The sequence below is a fragment of the Saccoglossus kowalevskii genome, chromosome 6 (genome assembly GCF_978046115.1).
Source record: "Saccoglossus kowalevskii chromosome 6, keSacKowa6.1, whole genome shotgun sequence".
In the NCBI taxonomy this organism is placed as follows: Eukaryota; Metazoa; Hemichordata; class Enteropneusta; family Harrimaniidae; genus Saccoglossus; species Saccoglossus kowalevskii.
This window is the reverse complement of record NC_140646.1, coordinates 27,778,521-27,799,495: the sequence shown is the minus strand read 5'-3', so window position 1 is coordinate 27,799,495 and position 20,975 is coordinate 27,778,521. Positions and strand designations below refer to the sequence as shown.

General features: G+C 33.5%; 1 protein-coding gene across 3 annotated transcripts in view; it reads left to right on the top strand.

Moving 5' to 3' along the window:
• LOC102804517 (C-Maf-inducing protein-like) overlaps window positions 1–20,975 on the top strand; it is a 72,707-nt gene that overhangs the window by 9,763 nt on the left and 41,969 nt on the right. For all 3 annotated transcript variants that reach the window (XM_085500297.1, XM_085500296.1, XM_085500295.1), the window contains exon 2: window positions 14,660–14,788. In XM_085500297.1, coding sequence (XP_085356423.1) covers window positions 14,660–14,788 — 129 coding nt within the window. The remainder of the gene's footprint in view (window positions 1–14,659; window positions 14,789–20,975) is intronic.

Here is a 20,975-nt window from a genome sequence, read left to right as displayed (position 1 = left end):
GTTTGTTGCAAGGTCAGGTGGAAAGCCATATTGAGTTTGTTGCAAAGTCAGGTGCAAAGCCATGTTGAGTTAGTTGCAAGGTCAGGTGGAAAGCCATGTTGAGTTTGTTGCAATGTCACATGGAAAGCCATGTTGAGGTAGTTGCAAGGTCAGGTGGAAAGCCATGTTGCGTTTGTTGCAATGCCACATGGAAAGCCTTGTTGAGTTTGTAGCAATGTCACATGGAAAGCCTTTTTGAGTTTGTTGCAATGTCACATGGAAAGCCATGTTGAGTTTGTTGCAAAGTCACGTGAAAAACCATGTTGAGTTTGATGCAAGGTCAGCTGGAAAGCCATGTTGAGTTTGTTGCAATGTCACATGGAAAGTCATGTTGAGATTGTTGCCAGGTCAGGTGGAAAGCCATGTTGAGTTTGTTGTAAGGTCTGGTGGAAAGCCATGTTGAGTTTGTTGCAACGGCACATGGAAAGCCATGTTGAGTTTTTTTCAAGGTCAGGTGGAAAGCCTTGTTGAGTTTGTTGCAATGCCACATGGAAAGCCTTGTTGAGTTTGTTGCAATGCCACATGGAAAGCCTTGTTGAGTTTGTTGCAATGTCACATGAAAAGCCATGTTGAGCTTGTTGCAAAGTCAGGTGGAAAGCCATGTTGAGTTTGTTGTAAGGTCAGGTGGAAAGCCTTGGTGAGTTTGTTGCAATGTCACATGGAAAGCCATGTTGAGTTTTTTTCAAGGTCAGATGGAAAGCCTTGTTGAGATTGTTGCAAGGTCAGGTGGAAAGCAGTGTTGAGTTTGTTGTAAGGTCAGGTGGAAAGCCATGTTGAGTTTGTTACAAGGTCAGATGGAAAGCCATGTTTAGTTTGTTGTAAGGTCAGGTGTAAAGCCATGTTGAGTTAGTTGCAATGTCATATGGAAAGCCATGTTGAGTTTGTTGCAATGTCACATGAAAAGCCATGTTGAGTTTGATGCAAGGTCAGCTGGAAAGCCATGTTGAGTTTGTTGCAAGGTCATGTGGAAAGCCATGTTGAGTTTGTTGCAAGATCAGATGGAAAGCCATGTTGAGTTTGTTGCAAGATCAGATGGAAAGCCATGTTGAGTTTGTTGCAATGTTACATGGAAAGTCATGTTGACTTTGTTGCAATGTCACATGGAAAGCCATGTTGAGTTTGTTGCAATGTCACATGGAAAGCCATGTTGAGTTTGTTGCAATGTCACATGGAAAGCCATGTTGAGTTTGTTGCAATGTCACATGGAAAGCCATGTTGAGTTTGTTGCAATGTCAGGTGGAAAGCCATGTTGAGTTTGTTGCAATGTCACATGGAAAGCCATGTTGAGTTTGTTGTTAGGTCAGGTGGAAAGCCATGTTGAGTTTGTTGCAATGTCACATGGAAAGTCATGTTGAGTTTGTTGCAAGGTCAAGTGGTAAGCCATGTTGAGTTTGTTGTAAGGACAGGTGGAAAGCCATGTTGAGTTTGTTGTAAGGTCAGGTGGAAAGCCATGTTGAGTTTGTTGCAATGTCACATGGAAAGCCATGTTGAGTTTGATGCAAGGTCAGCTGGAAAGCCATGTTGAGTTTGTTGCAATGTCACATGGAAAATCATGTTGAGATTGTTGCAAGGTCAGGTGGAAAGCCATGTTGAGTTTGTTGTAAGGTCAGGTGGAAAGCCATGTTGAGTTTGTTGCAATGTCACATGGAAAGCCATGTTGAGTTTGTTGCAATGTCACATGGAAAATCATGTTGAGATTGTTGCAAGGTCAGGTGGAAAGCCATGTTGAGTTTGTTGTAAGGTCAGGTGGAAAGCCATGTTGAGTTTGTTGCAAGGTCAGGTGGAAAGCCATGTTGAGTTTGTTATAAGGTCAGGTGGAAAGCCATGCTGAGTTAGTTGCAAGGTCAGGTGGAAAGCCATGTTGAGTTTGTTGCAATGTCAGGTGGAAAGCCATATTGAGTTTGTTGCAAAGTCAGGTGGAAAGCCATGTTGAGTTTGTTGCAATGTCACATGGAAAGCCATGTTGAGTTTGTTGCAAGGTCAGGTGGAAAGCCATGTTGCGTTTGTTGCAATGCCACATGGAAAGCCTTGTTGAGTTTGTAGCAATGTCACATGGAAAGCCTTTTTGAGTTTGTTGCAATGTCACATGGAAAGCCATGTTGAGTTTGTTGCAAAGTCACGTGAAAAACCATGTTGAGTTTGATGCAAGGTCAGCTGGAAAGCCATGTTGAGTTTGTTGCAATGTCACATGGAAAGTCATGTTGAGATTGTTGCCAGGTCAGGTGGAAAGCCATGTTGAGTTTGTTGTAAGGTCAGGTGGAAAGCCATGTTGAGTTTGTTATAAGGTCAGATGGAAAGCCTTGTTGAGATTGTTGCAAGGTCAGGTGGAAAGCCATGTTGAGTTTGTTGTAAGGTCACATATAAAGCAATGTTGAGTTTGTTGCAATGTCACATGGAAAACCATGTTGAGTTAGTTGCAAGGTCAGGTGGAAAGCCATGTTGAGTTTGTTGCAATGTCACATGGAAAGCCATGTTGAGTTTTTTTCAAGGTCAGGTGGAAAGCCTTGTTGAGTTTGTTGCAATGCCACATGGAAAGCCTTGTTGAGTTTGTTGCAATGTCACATGGAAAGCCTTGTTGAGTTTGTTGCAATGTCACATGGAAAGCCATGTTGAGTTTGTTGTAAGGTCAGGTGGAAAGCCATGTTGAGTTTGTTGCAATGTCATATGGAAAGCCATGTTGAGTTTGTTGCAATGTGGTATGGAAAGCCGTATTGAGTTTGTTGCAAGGTCAGTTGGAAAGCCATGTTGAGTTTGTGGTGACAACTAGCTCTAGCAACTAGTTGAAAAGTCAACTAGCTCTCAAGTAGTGAAGCTCTTTGCACCATTATGTAAGTAGCAAACAATCCATGTAGGTGGCAACTGTACAGTATAGGTAACACAGTAATACACATAATATTGCAGGTATGAAAATTGAAACCAGTGATTCAGCACAGATGTATATAAATAATGCCAGAGATACAATTAATTTAGCATGGCATTTTATTTTGAGCAAGTAATTTGTGCTGTCACTTTTCTGTGGAATACCTTATAATTCTAGGGACTGCATTGAGACGACTACAATGTATCTCAATGCAGAAATTCATCAACTGTGAAAATTGAGAAAAATAATATTACTCAAAAGCACATACATGTATCTAGACAAATTTCAGTCTCAGTCCTCAGAGTGCACATATATAAATATTCTCAAATGGAATTTGAGAGTTCGAAAATTGAGCAATAATTAGATTGGAGGTGGGAGTGGTTATTATTATTACTAGATAGAAACTTCAAACCTGGAGTTTGTTTTTTAACTGTCAAAATATCATTCTACCAACTGGATATGATGATTATTTATGATGACATCCCATGTCAGTTTATGTCTGATGTATGGAGATGTTTTTGAACAAATGATTTGACAGATAAGAACTTGTTTTTCAGCACTATTAATATATATCTACACTAAAATCTATTATAAAATAAAATAGAATTTGTCAATGGGGACAAAGTGGAGAACTGTAGTATTTTTATAACACTTTACCAGTATTTACTAAAAAAACTATAAAATTGAAAATATTTTTTTTTTGAGTGCAAATTTACTGAAAGTACCGAAAAATATGTTTAAAACACAACACTTGTGAATACATTATGGTGAATTAAGAGTCGAATGCTCATGAATTGTGACAGATAAATTCCTCAGATTTGAAATCATTGAACTCCTCATTGGGGTTTATAGACAGGAACTTACATTGACTGCCAAGATTTTTAGTAATCAGAATAGCTTTAAAATTATTAAATCTTGAATATTTCTGGTGATAAATAATTTGCAAGGTTTTTCATATATTACTTATTTGCTTGACATTTTTACCTAGCCTGAATTTTGCTTGCCAAAAGTTTGTGTAAATATATTGCTGTGCTATTTCGGAACTTTTACGCAATTTATGCAATACTGCAAAGTATGAATGAAGACAGTACAGCAGGAGTATCGACTGTGACCGCCTACTGTCTGAGTGCATATTTTGCAGTATCTTTGTAATAACCTTATTATTATACATCTTTTCATCCCAGGGATACATCATGGGAATGCCGAATTCCAAAATGGTAAAACCCTGAGGACAGCCATGTTCGTTATTATTGTTAGAGGATGCTCACACGTAATCGGTCCATATTTGGAATTTGCGTTTCCTAATATGGTAGGATGAAAATACCCAGTGCAATACCAAAAAATTACGACACACTGTAACTTATGGCGTAACGGTGACAGATGTATAATAATAATTATAAAAGTATTACCTAATACCGTACATACCCCATACATTTTCTAAAATAATCCTCAGGTCTAACCAGTTTTTGGTTGAAATCTATGCATATGAATTATTTAATTTGCATAAATATTTTTTTTTAATAATTTTTAATTGTTATTATAATTTTGCTGTATCATCAGATTTTGACGAGATTAGAACATAAGTGCTCTCAAGATAATTCAAGAACCTGATTACTGTAGGGATGACATTCATGCATATTAATTTCCTGATTTGTATAAGTTATAGGCAGTATCTCAATTACCACGCATGAGATTTAAATCTTCCAATGTGTGTTGTTTAGTTTAGTTTAAACTGTGCATATTAATTACCTAGTTTGCATAATAATTGGTAAATTTTGAGCTTTTTCACTATCATCTCAAGAACCATAATAGATAATTATCTAATTTACATATATTAACAAATAGTTTTTCCATATATATTTTAATTTTCGCTCATCAGATATTAAAGTGTGCTACAACAAACATGATCATTTTGATTAAAATTTGAATAAATTATTCATCTTATGATATCTCAATAACCATTGATCAGATTTAAATTAAACTCGATAGCATAGTTGCTCTGGGATAAATCACATACTACAAAACACTGACGTACACTCAAATTTATGTTTTATGTTAGTATTATAAACTTCAACACTGTGGTTTCATGTGTCTTGTTATAACGTCTGTTAGTTGACAAGTTTCTTGTTTAAAAGTTTGATCTTTAATAAATTTGTAATTATTTTTAAACATTCTCTATTTCTGCTGTATATAACTCCAACACCCTTTATATACATGTAGGCAGATATTACAGAATATGCGAGTTCTTTCTGAGCTTTCTTTCAAATTGATTTTATCTGGGATTTGTGTACAACGTACAGCTTAAAATAAAACCGCATGGTAAAAGTCAGATAAATCTGATTTTTTTTTTTTAATGGTACCTTCTAGGCACTTTATTAGTTGTAACGTCTATATAATGGAATACTCGTATAGTGTACTGCAACTCTTTTGTTTTGATTGTCTGAACATGTATTTCAAGGAGTTCTGGATTCGTTGATTAATCGTGTTTCTGCATGCCAGTTTCTGGTATGTTTGATATTTTATGTGATTACCTCTGGCTGGTTCATGATACAATTAAGCTAAATGAACACAACTGTCAAATCAAACAATTATTTGCCATACAATGGTGTAATAGGTAGATATTGGGAGGACAATTTCAGAGACCGGCTACAGATGTACAGATGAAGACAGCAAATTTGACGTACTCAAACTAAAAAAATACCACATGATACAGAATCTCGCAATTCGTGCATGTATATTGAATATGACTAAGGTGAACATTTTCAAAAGTGGGTTTGTGACAAGTTTTGTGTAGTCATTAGGATTAATTGTGATCATGTTAATATGAAAGGGGAATGTTAATTGAAAATTTTATTCAGTAGTAACATGAGGTGAATAGGTGAAAATGATGCATATAATGGAATTTTTTCCAATTTAATTTATCGGTAACATTTATTGTTAATGATATTTAAATGAGTTTTTGTTCTCATCTTGATGACATGGTTATTTTTAGTTCTTTAGGAATAATTGAATTGTGCTTTCCAATGCTTTTCACACTGATGCAGATAGATCGTGACCCTATGAACTTAATCTCGAATTATCTGGCAGTTTTGAGTGAAATGGATCCTTCCTTCTGATGTATAGAGTGCTGGAATGGTTGACTAGTCATGACGTCACTAAGCGTCACCTTCTGTTGATTTGAAGTGCTATAAATAGAAATCACTGTTGGATATCAATCCAAGTTCATGTACATGGCATATTGATATTTTTAATGTGCCAATACTGGTGCTGATTACTTTTGACCACTGTACTGTATAAAATGTGTCTTAGTAGTTAGCATACTGTTTTAGCTAATTTAATAGCCAGCCTGTTTTTTGCAATAATTGAAGGTGTCACTAATTTAAAGGTAAAGCTGGGTACTACTGTAAAATCTGTATTAGAAACCGCGGCTTCTATTAAAATGGTACAATCCAATAGAGGGGGTGCGGCTTCTATTAGAGCATCTACACATATGAGAAATGATGATTTGTTGGTTCCCAATTGTTTAAAAAGAATGGGTGCGACTTCTATTAGGGATGCGGCTTCTAATACAGATTTTACGGTAACAGAGGTATTTTTTTCTGCAGTTGAACATTTTTTAAAAGACCAAATTGCAAAACCCTACTATACCCATCTTCAGATGACATACTGTAAAATACTTTATTTGCGCTTGGAATTAATTTTTGCTTAAGTAATGATTCAGTGAAAATAAAATCGTGTTTTAAAAAAAATGAAAATAATGATGACAAAAGTTATTGCACCCAAATATCAAACAATCGGACTAGTGATATTTAAGAAGAAGATTTTAGCAAAACATTGATAGGTGTGGGTCAATGGACAATTATGTTTTTATGTTAATGCTTTTTTAACTTGTGTATTCTACACAAAACTCAGTTTTGACTAAGGTACATAACACCAGATGGTGCAGCATAAAAATAAGTGGGTGTGGTAGTAAAACAAATTGTACCATATTTTCCTGTGTTTGTTCATGTTTTGCTTGGTACATTTCATATATTATACTATATTGGTATTCCTGAACACAGAATATTTATCTATTGAATACATTTCATTCATTTTATTCACTGTTTATACCGCATACAGCTAAAATAATATACTTCATATCGAAATTGAATCATAATTATATCCACAGTCCAGGTTCATAAATGAAAATTTATTTTTAGCAAATTAATTATTTTTTTAAGCTTAAGGTTTTATATGCACATCCTATTAGTTATTATTTATAAAAAAAAATCAGGAACAGCTGCGCAACTTTAGTGACATTTTTAGAAAGTAGAGGCAGAGTATTTAGTATCATTCAAAATCAATGGATAGCTTAGGACAGACACTCAACACACCATTTGACTGAGCCAGGTCACCTTTTTTGCCCTGTTATTGTCCGATTCATAGGTTCTAATTTGAAATGTTACTTGTTAAAATGCAGAGATGTTAAAGTCATGGATGTTCTTTGGAGAATATGTAAGTGTGATGACCATCCATCCATTCATTCATTGTTTGTTCGTAATGGAGCTGGAATCTCACCCCATGGAAAAAACGTGGATCGCACAAATCCCAGCATGTTATTATACTTTTAAATTAGTCAATTGATAACAATCCTGTGAAACTCTCCTATGTACAAATTTTGATTTCGTGCCAATTAACCACCTACTATAGATAATACAAACTGGTTAATTTTGTGTATGAAAAACCAACAGCAAGTAAATCACCATGCTTGTTTTCCTACTTCAAAACATGTGATACACAGGTTCCAGAAATGATTTATTATGAGGATACATTTAAAATGGAGCAAGGGTTGAAAGAATACAAGCTTTTGCTGACCGTTATACTTTCCATCGTGGTATCATATTTGAAAGGAGGGGGAGGGCCTTTGCATGTCATTGTTTACAAATACTGTAAGCATTTACCTACATGTGTATGACCGTTTGCTTTTGCAGCTTGTGTTATTCACACAAGACTCAAATGCCATGCGTGTTCTGGTTTTGAGGAAAAAGTATACTAGTATCCAAGGATGGAGAAACGATTTATTAAATTGTTTATTTACATCTGCTAAGCGAAAGCACCGTCTGTTCCCTGCTGCAATGTAGATGTGGAATGGGCATAACTACCGGGTAGTAGTCAGCAGCAGCAAGGCTGGAAAGGCAATAGTTTTGTCAAGACACAAGCTACAAGACAAATAATTTGCCAACTTACTGCCCTAAGGCTTTTAAGACTAAGTTTTCATGCTGTTAAATTATTAAAAGGAAACTAGATCTGTAAGTTATAAATCGAATAACACTCACTTGTTTTTTGCTGGAACATAATGCAATAAAGAAAAAATATACATTAAATCCATGTTTACATAACATACACTCAACCAGAATTAACCTATAGATATAGTGTTTCTTCATCCAGGCTCCGTATTACGTGATGTTTTTTATTATGTTAACATATATTCTACATATATTTGTTTGAATGCAGTTACTCGTTCATTTTTTATATTTTTATTCTTGAATTATTTAAGATGTAGCATATTTTGTATATCCCAATTTACATGAATAGATCATTTAATTTCCTTGTATAGAGAACTTATGGTCATAAACAAGAAACAGTAACCTATACTCTATGGGAGGGGAGGGGGGGAGAGACTGGCATAGCAATGGGATAAAATCATAATCCTGACAAGGTACATGTATGCAATTCATTCTAACTGGTGTCTAATCACAGTACATGTCTCCTTCACAAAGTTCAAATATGGTGAAAGATCAGTTCTGCTTACAATATCAATAATTTTTGCAAAGCGTTGAACTAATCCATGAGGAAAAAAAAAATGAATTTGTCCAATTCTTGAATTATTATTTTTTAGAACAACAGCATTTTGTTTAATCTCGATTTTTCTATAGTGTAAATGCTGCTATTAATCATGTAGTTTGGCAGAAATGACGTAATTTGTTTCGTTCTTGAAATTAACTACTTACAGCTTTGTATGGATTGTCTATGTGTATGTGTGTGTGTGTGTGTGTGTGTGTGTGTGTGTGTGTGTGTGTGTGTGTGTGTGTGTGTGTTGGGGTGGGGGGCAGAGGCCATGTGAACTTATTAAAGGGTGCAAGCTGGAACAAATTTGATGAGCAGCAGTTAACCAATGGAAAAGCATGTGCTTTACCACTTTAATGGGAATATCTATGAGACTCGTCTTGTGATTGGTCACTTTTTATTCATGTCATTGTCAGTTGAATATAATTTGCATATTGCCTCCAGATATGGTGATTAACTGAATTTAGTATTACTCTTAAATTTTGACTGATGGTTTATGAGGTATGTATGTGACAATTTCAAGGCAGGGTGATTGACGACTGATACTTGATATCAAGAGCTGCAAAACGTGTGTGAAATTGAGAGAACCAAATACTGTTTTTTAATCTCTAATCTTTTCAGAATACAAATGAATTCCTATAGCATCCATATGTATCCATGTTCTGTCTTTGCATCCACTGATAGTAAACCTTGTGTATTCTATTGTTTACAAAATATAAAACTATCTTCAAAACATCTCTAAGCTGCTACGTACTAAATGCGTTCTGACATTAAACAACATACTGGGCATTGACTCGTACTACGTCACCAACAAGTAAACTGTTAATAGGTTGGCATTTTATTTATGTATCATTTTCTGATAACAACCGATTTATCATTTGGAAACCCTGGTGATATTTAGCTACTTATCAGTGCTATTGAAATATTAAACAGGCTCCAAACACGAGTCGTTCTTTTCAAGTATTTCAGAATAGCAAAGATGTGGGAGATCAAACTATATATTTGGATGAAATTATTTCAGAAATAAATATTTCTTGAAAAAATACTTTTTCGTTAAAAAAAAACTTTTAAAAACACATGTAACAGTTGAAGTTCATTTACCGGTTTGATTGGCCTATTATGAAAACCAAAAACATTTACATGTGGACACTAAAAAAAAAGAATATTGCTTTCTTTGTTTGATTATGTGTTTAATATTTTCCTTGTTTCACTGTGTACCCAAGACTGAACGGCATCATTGATGTGTGTATTAACCAATTATCATACTTTTAAGATCATAAACCAGTTGGCACATTTCATTTTTGATTGACAGCTGCTCTATCAGAATGATTAACATTTTTGCCATTTGCTGGTAACACTATTAACCTCTCAGAACCTTACACTGAGTATGTGTGTATTAAACTAACTGGCAGTTGGCAAGTTTTGTACCATTTTCCTTTTATGTTATTTTCTTGTTAACATTATTAACCTCTCTGAACCTTATACTGAGTATGCAGTGGGTGGAATTTGGGATGTAGAAAGTATCTTTGAGGTTTTTGGCATCAAGGATTATTTTAACCAAACGTCTGATTTAATTACTAATATTTGTGTTCATAACTTAGTATATTCTGAAAGTGTAATGATGTAATCGGCAAAGAATGTAAATATTTGCTATATGCATACAATAAATGCTATTTTTGGTTTACATGCGCTTCTAACAGAGCAAATACAGTATACATTTAGTATCTTCATAATTTTGTTGAATTAAAACCAACATCAAAATGATTTGTAGCATTGTAATTACTCACACATGTGCCATGTAAATTGCTATAAATTTATATATAGTTCTGACATAACTTTTTATTATTCATTAGAATACTTAACATATGTTTAGGTGAAATTATCAGAAAAATATTCTAAACACAGTTTATTATTTTTCAGAGCAACATTGCACATATTTACACTGAACCATCCTGAATTTAATGGGGGGAAAAGTGATTCAATTAATTTTTCGCATTTATGCAAATTAGATGATGTGTTCTTTTTTGGAATTGTATGGTTCTGATTTTATCAGTTTCATTTCCTTGTATCAGATTACTCAAACAAAACATTCATGAAGTCATTTCAATTCCTCTTAGTAAATAATGCATCGTGTCAGTGCGTTTTATGAGATAAATTTGGAACTCACTAGAGCAAAGCTCAAGGACATCCACATATAGTTTTTCTCTTTTGGCCTTATTTAGGGATTTTATCTTCAGTTTAATACTGTATGTTATTAGAACTTGAAGTATTATTATTCTTGGATTTTGAATATTACTTTGTTTCCTCCAAAAGTAGTGCTTGAAAAAGTAAAAAAAGAATAGCATTGAATTAGGGTATGTGATGGACAGTTCTCGTTTTAAAGTTTTTACCAGGGTTTATACAAACTCTCCCACATAGAAGATATCACATGCTAGATTGGTATATTTTTATCCCATTTAACATTTGCTTCTAATAATAAATTAACATGTTATTAATATTTTTTTCACAACTGTGCACATATGACGTGCATTCGATCATCCGGTGCTAATTCCAAATACTAGCCAAAGCAGTTGTGTATCGCCCACTCATTTTCAAGTGTCTATAATTAATTTAATACTGAAAGTAATTTCACTTAAAGCCTTGACCTAGAAAAGACGAGAATTCCAATCTGAGTAATAAATTCCAGTTTATTTTCTCTACAATGCAGTAATAAATTGCAATCAAATAACAAAAAATATCTTTCACCTTACTGGTACTGCATTAAATAAAACAGACCCATAAATGTAACTGTTACTAGGATACAGAGTTGTAGTGAACTCATCCTTACCATCCCTAAATCACCACTTAACCTTACGGTTTCTTAAGTCTCAAAAATAAAGCCCTCATTGTGCCTTGTATATTGTCCAAGCTAATAGGTTTTATGCTTTTAACTGATCTCAAATTATTATTAATATGTAATACTATTAACTGTGAGGTCTGTTTGAATGGCTGGAGGTTATTAATATTAGTGTTGGTTAATTAATTTAGTAAATTGTTAATTAGGTTGATATTCTATGAAGGTTCTTTTACTAAAAATACAATTTGACATGTGTTGTTGCTAATCACTCGAGTCTGGGTGATTTGAGGATCCTAATCATATTATTGCACTAGAATAAACAGAAAAAAACAAAATAGAAAATATGCAAAATCACAGCAGAATTTAATCCTCGTATGTCTTACTGTTCAGAATGGGTAGTTGATATAAAAACACTTTTATAGATCAGTAGTCTGAAGATCTGATATCTTTCAATTCTTAGCGTATTTCTTGCATTCATTGTGCAGTATCCAGTGCTTGTCATTCATCCATTCTGTCAGTGAATGACTACCGGTACTCAGCTGTTTGACTCAATGGGTTTCAGAGGTAGAGTTGAAGATTTTTTAATAAAATTGATCAGTCCTAAATCAGTTGAAAATAAGTCAACCTACCAGTCATTAAATGAGGGGGAAAATAAAACATACGGTACCTCGGTAAATAAAAAGTTAATTCTAAATCATTAAATAACAACATGTGATTCAGTATTACACATGTACTTGTGGGTATAGGCATTTTTATATCCAATATCTGGCAATTAATTTGTTGAATAATTTTGTTTTTAAACTTTCCTTTGTACGTGTATTAGAATCAGGAAATGATGACAAATATGTTATGCTTGCATTGAACAGTTTTACAATATTTGTCATCTTTTATGTATATCAAAGCGTCACAAAATGGTACCTGTCAGGGTATTGTTGGTTTAGGATTATTTGTTAGTGTTTAACATATACTAGCTGGCACGTGCCACCAATTAGCATGCTTTACACAGCTTGATAAAATCAACATGGTTAGCAACAAAAACTGAAGCATGAATATGCATTGTACAATGTACTTTTACATTTCAAAATAATCTAAATGTGTTATCCAACTGTTTTGTATATTACTTTAAAAAAAACAAAAAAAATGTACTCGGAAATCACTTTTTCATCAAAACTGATTATTATCACTTGGTTACACCATTCACCCAGTGTAAAAATGACAATTTTGACTTTTTTCTATGATATTTTGGTGTCTCGTATCTCAAAAAATCATCTAATGACCCCAATTTTTTTATTTTTTTTTATTCTGATATGAACTCATAATTCTGAACTCATAATAATGACTGAGTCTCATAGTCTTACTTTTGCCTGTAGGTTCAGCAATAATTTATTTATTTGTGAGGTTGAGAAGTTGTGAATAGGATATGCTGAATCTATGTATATCGGATTACTAATTAATGTATATTTTTAGTTTCCATGGTATTTTGGGTGTATTTTAAATAACCATTACGTATCAACAAAGAAATTCACTGTTTGATATTGTTGGAAGTAATAATTCAGCTTTAATATTTTTAGGGTTCATTTATAAAGATGAGGAAACTTTAAACCAACTATATTTTGAATAAAGTGCAGACTAATGTGTGAAACACCACCCCCCCCCTCCATCCAAACACTCTAATCTAAATCAAGTTGCCATGTTGTAAATACAGAGCTCACAGCTATAAAAGTTACTGTTGTCCTGTGTATACTATAAATTACTCATGGGGAAAGTAAGCTTAAGCTTATTGATGACAGTAAGCTTATTGGAAATACTATAAAGCTAAAGTTATAGTCATATAAAATTACTACTGAATATCAAACTATTAAAGTGACAGTGACGTCAAAACTGCATATAAGCATATTCCTGTGTTGTTTTTCTGTTCATTGATTGGTTAGATTTCCTTCATCACATGGGGTATGGAGTTCTATCTACATGGCAGCAAGTAACACTGGTCATGGTTCACAGTGGTTCTTATCATTACAACAAGCTTTCAACTATGATTGACCCCAGGACGCACTATGATTTTGTGTAATTTTAACCTTTTGCATACGGAAGTCAAACCATATTCACATATCAAATGATTTTTTTTTTAATTTCTGTTAATAGAACCTATAGTCAATAAGACATGATGTCTACAAAATAACAAAGGAATTGTATAAAATAATTAGTGAAAATGTTCAAAATGATGCACCAACAAGTTGAACAGGATAAAGGATGGCATTCAAAAGTTTGACAGATAGAAAATGTTATTTGGTTTCACACCCTTTTTTCTGTAAACATGTTTAGCTCTGCGGTTGACTTTGTCGAGCGGAGCTTATTATATGGCTGATTGTCCATCAGCGTCTGTCATCCATGTCAATGTTTTACTTTTTCGACTTCTTCGTGAAAACTACAAGCTTGAATGCTTTGATACTTGGTGTATATGTACCTTGGGTAGACCTCTCTCAGATTTTGTTCATTTCATGATGAGTCCAATTGCTTTGATTGCTTTGATATTACATATATAGGTACTACATGTGGACCTCTCTCAGATTTGTTCATTTTGTGATGATATTTTTAATTATCTAATTTTGATGAATATTTTTGTAATTTTTGGTAAAAAGTGATATTTTCGACTTCTTGTTAAAAACCAATAGTTCAATTGCTTTGATATTACATATATAGATACTACATGTAGACCTCTCTCAGATTTGTTCATTTCGTGATGATATCTTCAATTATCTAATTTTGATGAATATTTTTGTCATTTTTGGTGAAAAGTGATATTTTTGAATTCTTGTTAAAAACCACAAGTCTGATTGCTTTAATACTATACATATTGTTCATTTTCTAATGATATCTTCTGTTCTTTAATTGGAATGTGCATTGCTAATAGCGGAGCTATCTCAGCCGACAGGCTGCTTGTTTAAGACAACTGCTAAATAATTCTACATAATTGTACTTACTTTTTAATTTTTAACTCTCAGGGCTGTGTATTAAAAGACCTGACAGAAGATATATAGTGTTAAAGATATTTAATAAAAGGAATATATCTAACCAGTTCTATTCACTTTTCATTTCAGCCATTAGGCTTCATGGAATGTCCTATACCATACAACAGCATAGAAGATGTGTATATTGTGTCCAGATGGGATGCTGGACAAAAATTTTGTATCCGTATCTTGCTACCCACAGGATCAGTCCTGCTTCAGGTGAGTCTGTTCATGATAACGCTTTATTTACTATGATTAGAGATAACCATGAAAGTATTAAAAGTATTTCTCAAGTCTTTATGCGATATTTTGACCACAATACATTGCTATATGTCTTTATGATCATTAATTATGGTTTTCATGTTTCAAATTGAACGTCGTTAAAGAGAGCCAGATTTATGAAAACGGCCACCATTCTGGGGGGAGGGGGGGCGTCCATGGAAACACTACAAGAACCAATTTGTTGCAATTTTGAAGATGTGAAAATAAAAAAAATTAAATTAGACAAATAATTACAATGTGAAATTGTTCAATAATATCAGTTTCTCTCTCAGCAAATTTTGCTATGAGTAGTATTGTGATTTCACAAAAAAAAACAAAAAAAAAACACATTCATTCAGGTGTATGTGGGCACAGAATGCATTAAATATTACAAGGAATATTTCTCAAATTGAGTGAGGAAATTTAGCTTTTCAAGATTTTGCAAAAATGAGCCTTTGTGGGGATAAAATTCATGGTATTAAATCTGTTTGTCAAATTGAAACCATAAGCTTTGTGGGGATAAAATTCATGGTCGCTATCTGCATTAAATCTGTTTGTCAAATTGAAACCTACTTAAGATGAGAGCAGAATTCACCCAAGAGTTACTGCAGTCGCGTTTACGAATGAAACAATTAACAAAATTCACCCAAGAGTTACTGCAGTCGTGTTTACGAATGAAACAGTTAACAGAATTCACCCAAGAGTTACTGCAGTCATGTTTACAAATGAAACAATTAACAGAATTCACCCAAGAGTTACTGCAGTCGTGTTTACGAAAAAGACAATTTACATAATTCACCCAAGAGTTACTGCAGTCGTGTTTACGAATGAAACAATTAACTGAATTCACCCAAGAGTTACTGCAGTCGTGTTTACAAATGAAACAGTTAACAGAATTCACCCAAGAGTTACTGCAGTCATGTTTACAAATGAAACAATTAACAGAATTCACCCAAGAGTTACTGCAGTCTTGTTTACGAATGAAACAATTAACAGAATTCACCCAAGAGTTACTGCAGTCTTGTTTATGAATGAAACAATTAACTGAATTCACCCAAGAGTTACTGCAGTTGTGTTTACAGAGTTACTGCAGTTGTGTTTACGGAGTTACTGCAGTTGTATTTACGGAGTTACTGCAGTTGTGTTTACGGAGTTACTGCAGTTGTGTTTACGGAGTTACTGCAGTTGTGTTTACGGAGTTACTGCAGTTGTGTTTACGGAGATACTGCAGTTGTGTTTACGGAGTTACTGCAGTTGTGTTTACGGAGATACTGCAGTTGTGTTTATGGAGTTACTGCAGTTGTGTTTACGGAGTTACTGCAGTTGTGTTTACGGAGTTACTGCAGTTGTGTTTACGGAGTTACTGCAGTTGTGTTTACGGAGTTACTGCAGTTGTGTTTACGGAGTTACTGCAGTTGTGTTTACGGAGTTACTGCAGTTGTGTTTACGGAGTTACTGCAGTTGTGTTTACGGAGTTACTGCAGTTGTGTTTACAAATGAAACAGAATTCACTGCAATCCTGTACCTTTGAAACAATTGAGCTTGATTTCTAATGTTTATAAAATAATAATAATGCTGTGAAATACTTTTTTTTGCTGAGGGGATAATTCCATTAAAAAATAAAATCCAGCAAATATTTTCTTATATTTTTATTTCTCAAATATTTTACATTCGTTGCAAAGCAGTGAAAATAAATTCCACACAAATCATTCAAAAAGTCTTTGCAGTGAAAAGTAAATCCAGCTAAAATAAAATATTGTGCAGTAATCAAAAGCAATAGCTCTGTTGATGGTTTGCACTCGTCAGGTGGTTAGTTGCAAATCATACTTAACACTATAATCTGTCTTAATTTGTTTGAAATTCAAGAATGGTACGATAAGTCAAAGTTTAAAAAATGCAAGTATACATGCCCAGAATGTAGTGTGAACCATGTAAATATATTTCTGAGTCAGTTGAATTCTTTTAATAAATAGAAATTTGTAGTACCGGTACCGGTAGTCTGAATATAGGCTTGGATTCCTGTTTTCTAAAGTGCAGTAAGCATCACAATATTTATTTATTTATTTATTTGTTTCTTTCTTTCGAATTTGGAGTTGTAAGAATTGTATCCAACTATTAGACTTAAATTACATCCAACATTGCCCCCAACATTGCTTTGTAATTAATACAATACTAGTTCATACAATTTCAGAAGGGCAATTCTTTATTTTTTACGGCTCACTGATTCTTATGATTCACAAACTGTGTGTAATAGGATTTTTTCTTTTGTCCATAAAACTGGCATTCGGCTTGAATTCTGGAAATGTGTCGCCCGGTTATTTTTGGTTTCATTCTTGCAGTCACTCTTCATGACTTGTGTACCGTGTTTCTATGGTGAGTGTAAAAGGTGTGAAAAGTAATTCATTTATTATTGGAGCGGAAATAGTTGCTATAGAAACCAACAAATGGATCTAGTGTGAATGTATTTATCGAGAGGCTTTCCTGATGCCAGGCATCTGTTGGTAGTGTTTGCATGTAATGTATCCACTTGACATAGCTGATCTACATGCATACATTTTTGATAATGTTATTGGTTTTACCACCCCTTTGCATTTTACGGCAGTCCATATATTTGGAGGAAATATTTTGTAAATTAGTTTGGAAGTGTGTACTTGAGTTTAAGTTCAATTTATATACAATTTATCATGTTGGATTTTCTTGTTGCTAGGTAACCAAGATATTCCTTGTTTTACTGGTGTTTACGATATGGTTAATTTTGAAACTGCAATGAGTGTGTGTAAACACGCATGATCACCCAGGGTGTAAAAGTTAAAACTGTGTCACTATGTAACATGTTGTTCAATGAATTACACGTACAAAAATTGTGTGAGAATTTACCTTGTTCTAAGGGAGGGTCAGTCATCTATTGCTGTTGTCATGGTTATCATGGTTGTTACCTTATGATAACAATTATTAACTTGCTGGTAATGGTAAGTGGTGATGTACTTTTGTATAGGAGTTACGATGTTAGTTATTATTAATTGTTTGTTTTTGTCAATGGTGTCATCGTCAACACTATGTGGCATGATAACTCAACAACATTGTGTTTAATCCCTCTCAAACTTGTAATCAATCAATATTAGTATAATCTCAAATTTGGTATGACTGGGATATATATTTTTGGAGATATTGGTGAAAATGTAGCTCATTTACAATGGAGAAGATTTTTGTACTTGAAGAATGTAATATTGAATATTTCTAGAATTATGTCTGCAATTGTAGTGATGAAACCAATGCTAGTGTGCTGGATACTGATAAGAACAATTTGGCATATATCTATTTAGCTTGAAAGTTCATTCCAAGATCTGTTATTTAGTGTAGTGAAGTAGCTTGATTAGATTTGATTTTCCCACCAAAATTTGAATAGTATTTTATCTACCTATTTTGGCTTAGGTGCATTATTGCACTGTTTGGGAACTTTTATACAATTCATGTTATATTGATTCTATGCAGTACATTAATATTTACGAAGAAGAACAAGATTACGTAATTTTATAAATAATTACTGATGAGCTCATTGCTCAGGTATAGTGTCTTTGAAACCTGTCCAGTTACTGTTCATAAAAGGTGTTATCAACGCTATTGTTAAAAAATGCATCAAAACCAAGCATTTTTGCCATTTCTGAACTGGATCTCAGCCATGTATGGACAGATTTTGTTCAAACTTGGCACATACATTAAACATACTGAGATCTTGATTCACAGCATTTTGTTTTTCAGATTAAATTCAAAATAGCTGATTTTGTGGCCAATGTGTTGAACAACAGGGACTATGTCATCTTATGTCATGACATGACATGGTCTGGCATGGCTTGTTTCAATATAATTGTAGAAATCCTGGTACAGGTTTACAAAGCTAGCTTACATGCTATTAATATGTAATACAGGTATTAGCACTTACTCCAGCATTTGTACCATACATCATGATAAATAGTCACCAGTACAAAACAAAATATCAGTCATCATGTCTATATTGTGTAATTTGAATTTCTTGGACAGATATTTGGAAGATCACACTGTGTTATCAATGCAGTTTGGCTGCAAAAATACATACAAAATAATTTGATCCATTCCCTGAAAATTATGATTTTGTGATTTTAGTCAAAACTAATGTATATATATTTTGGCAGGTTCGATATTTTGTATATATACGAAAAAGTATATTTCATTTTCTACAATGTGTACAAATTCTATTTTGGTCGAGTGTGCTCTTAATTAATGGTTCTGAATCTATTTACAGAAATTCTTTGTTTTGTATTCAACACATTCAAGTATTAAATCTTCAAAATTGTGATTTATGTTCTTTTTTCATTTGTAGTAGTTCCTCTCAAGAACAAATGTAGGTTATATATTGTTGTTTATTTATGTCACTTTCATCAACAATGGACTTAAGAAATTGATGATAAGGAAATTGTTGTCATCATTTAAAAATATGTCATACAAAAAGGTGTAAAAATAAATATCAGAAAAACATATTGCTTCGTTTATCACTTTAATAATGTGACACTGTTACTAGGACATATGGGGGATATTTTAGGAGTCTTTGGCAAGAAACAAATGATATTTACTACCTGAGTTTACTTAATCTGATACTGTAAAGGGGTTAATTATCCACTGGGTTTTAATTTTGCTTTATTATGCTGACTGGAAAATGTGCTAAATTAAAACCCAGTGAACACGTTCTCTAAATGATAAAACTGTGAATTTAAAACCCACTGATTATGCCTGAAATGGTAAATCAGCGAAATTTAAACCCAGTGAAAATTAGTCATTATTATAGTATTGTAGAGTGATGAATTTTATATTCTGTTCATCCTATGTATCCATTTTGTAGAATCTAAAGGCTGAAAACCAATGCAGTGGTTATTCAATATATCGTAGAGCATTCTAGCTCATTTGCATAAACATCGTTAATTTACCTTATCGAAATTAAGAAATATAGTTATTTTTGGAGCCATCACTATATTTACACTATCAAGGATGTATGGATGACGTAATCAATTCAAACCATGGTCATTTCACCACTCAACACAAATTTCTGGACACAGGATTTGAGATTGGGAGAATTTGGCTTAATAACAAACATGGCTTTAGCTGACATTTGAAACTACAACTGGCGTGAAACTCACCAATGATGTAATAAGTTCAATGTGCTTCCATTGACCAATCAGATTGCCAGGATTTTTGACTCCCGTGTGCGAAGCACAAAAGGGAGTCTTTGCAGTTACCCTGTCTGTATGTCTGTATGTCTGTCACTTTTTTTGTTCCACCGTTATCTCAAGAACCACTAATCAAATTTTTGTGAAACTTGGTACATAGATGCTCTGGGATAATGCGCAGAGCTGATTAGGTTTTGGTAAAAATCTATGAATATTAATTACCTAATTTGCATGATAATTAGCTGATTTTTAGCTCTTCCAAGACTGTTCCACTGATATCTGAAGAACCACTCATTGGATTTTGATGAAACTTGGCACATGGATGCTCTGAACTAGTGCGCAGATTTGATTAATTTTGGGTAAAAATCTATGAATATTAATTATCTAATTTGAATGATAATTAACTGATTTCAAGCTGTTCCATGACTGTTCCACTGATATTTGAAGAACCACTCATTGGATTTCAATGAAACTTGGCACATGGATGCTCTCAACTAATGCGCAGATTTGATTAGTTTTGGGTAAAAATCTATGAATATTAATTACCTAATTTGAATGATAATTAACTGATTTCAAGCTGTTCCATGACTGTTCCACTGATATCTAAAGAACCACTCATTGGATTTCAATGAAACTTGGCACATGGATGCTCTGAACTAATGCGCAGATTTGATTAGTTTTGGGTAAAAATCTGTTAATATTATTAATTACCTAATTTACATAATGATTAATCAATTTTTCGGCTTTTCCACTGATATCTCAAATACTAATCATAACATTTCAATAAAACTTGGTACATAGATGTCATATGACACTGCACAGACCTGGTAGTGTTTAGGGTAATATCAGTACATATTAATTACCTAATTTGCATAATTAATTAATTTTCAGCTTTTGATACTGTAAAGGGGGTAATTATTCACTGGGTTTTAATTTAGCTTATTTCG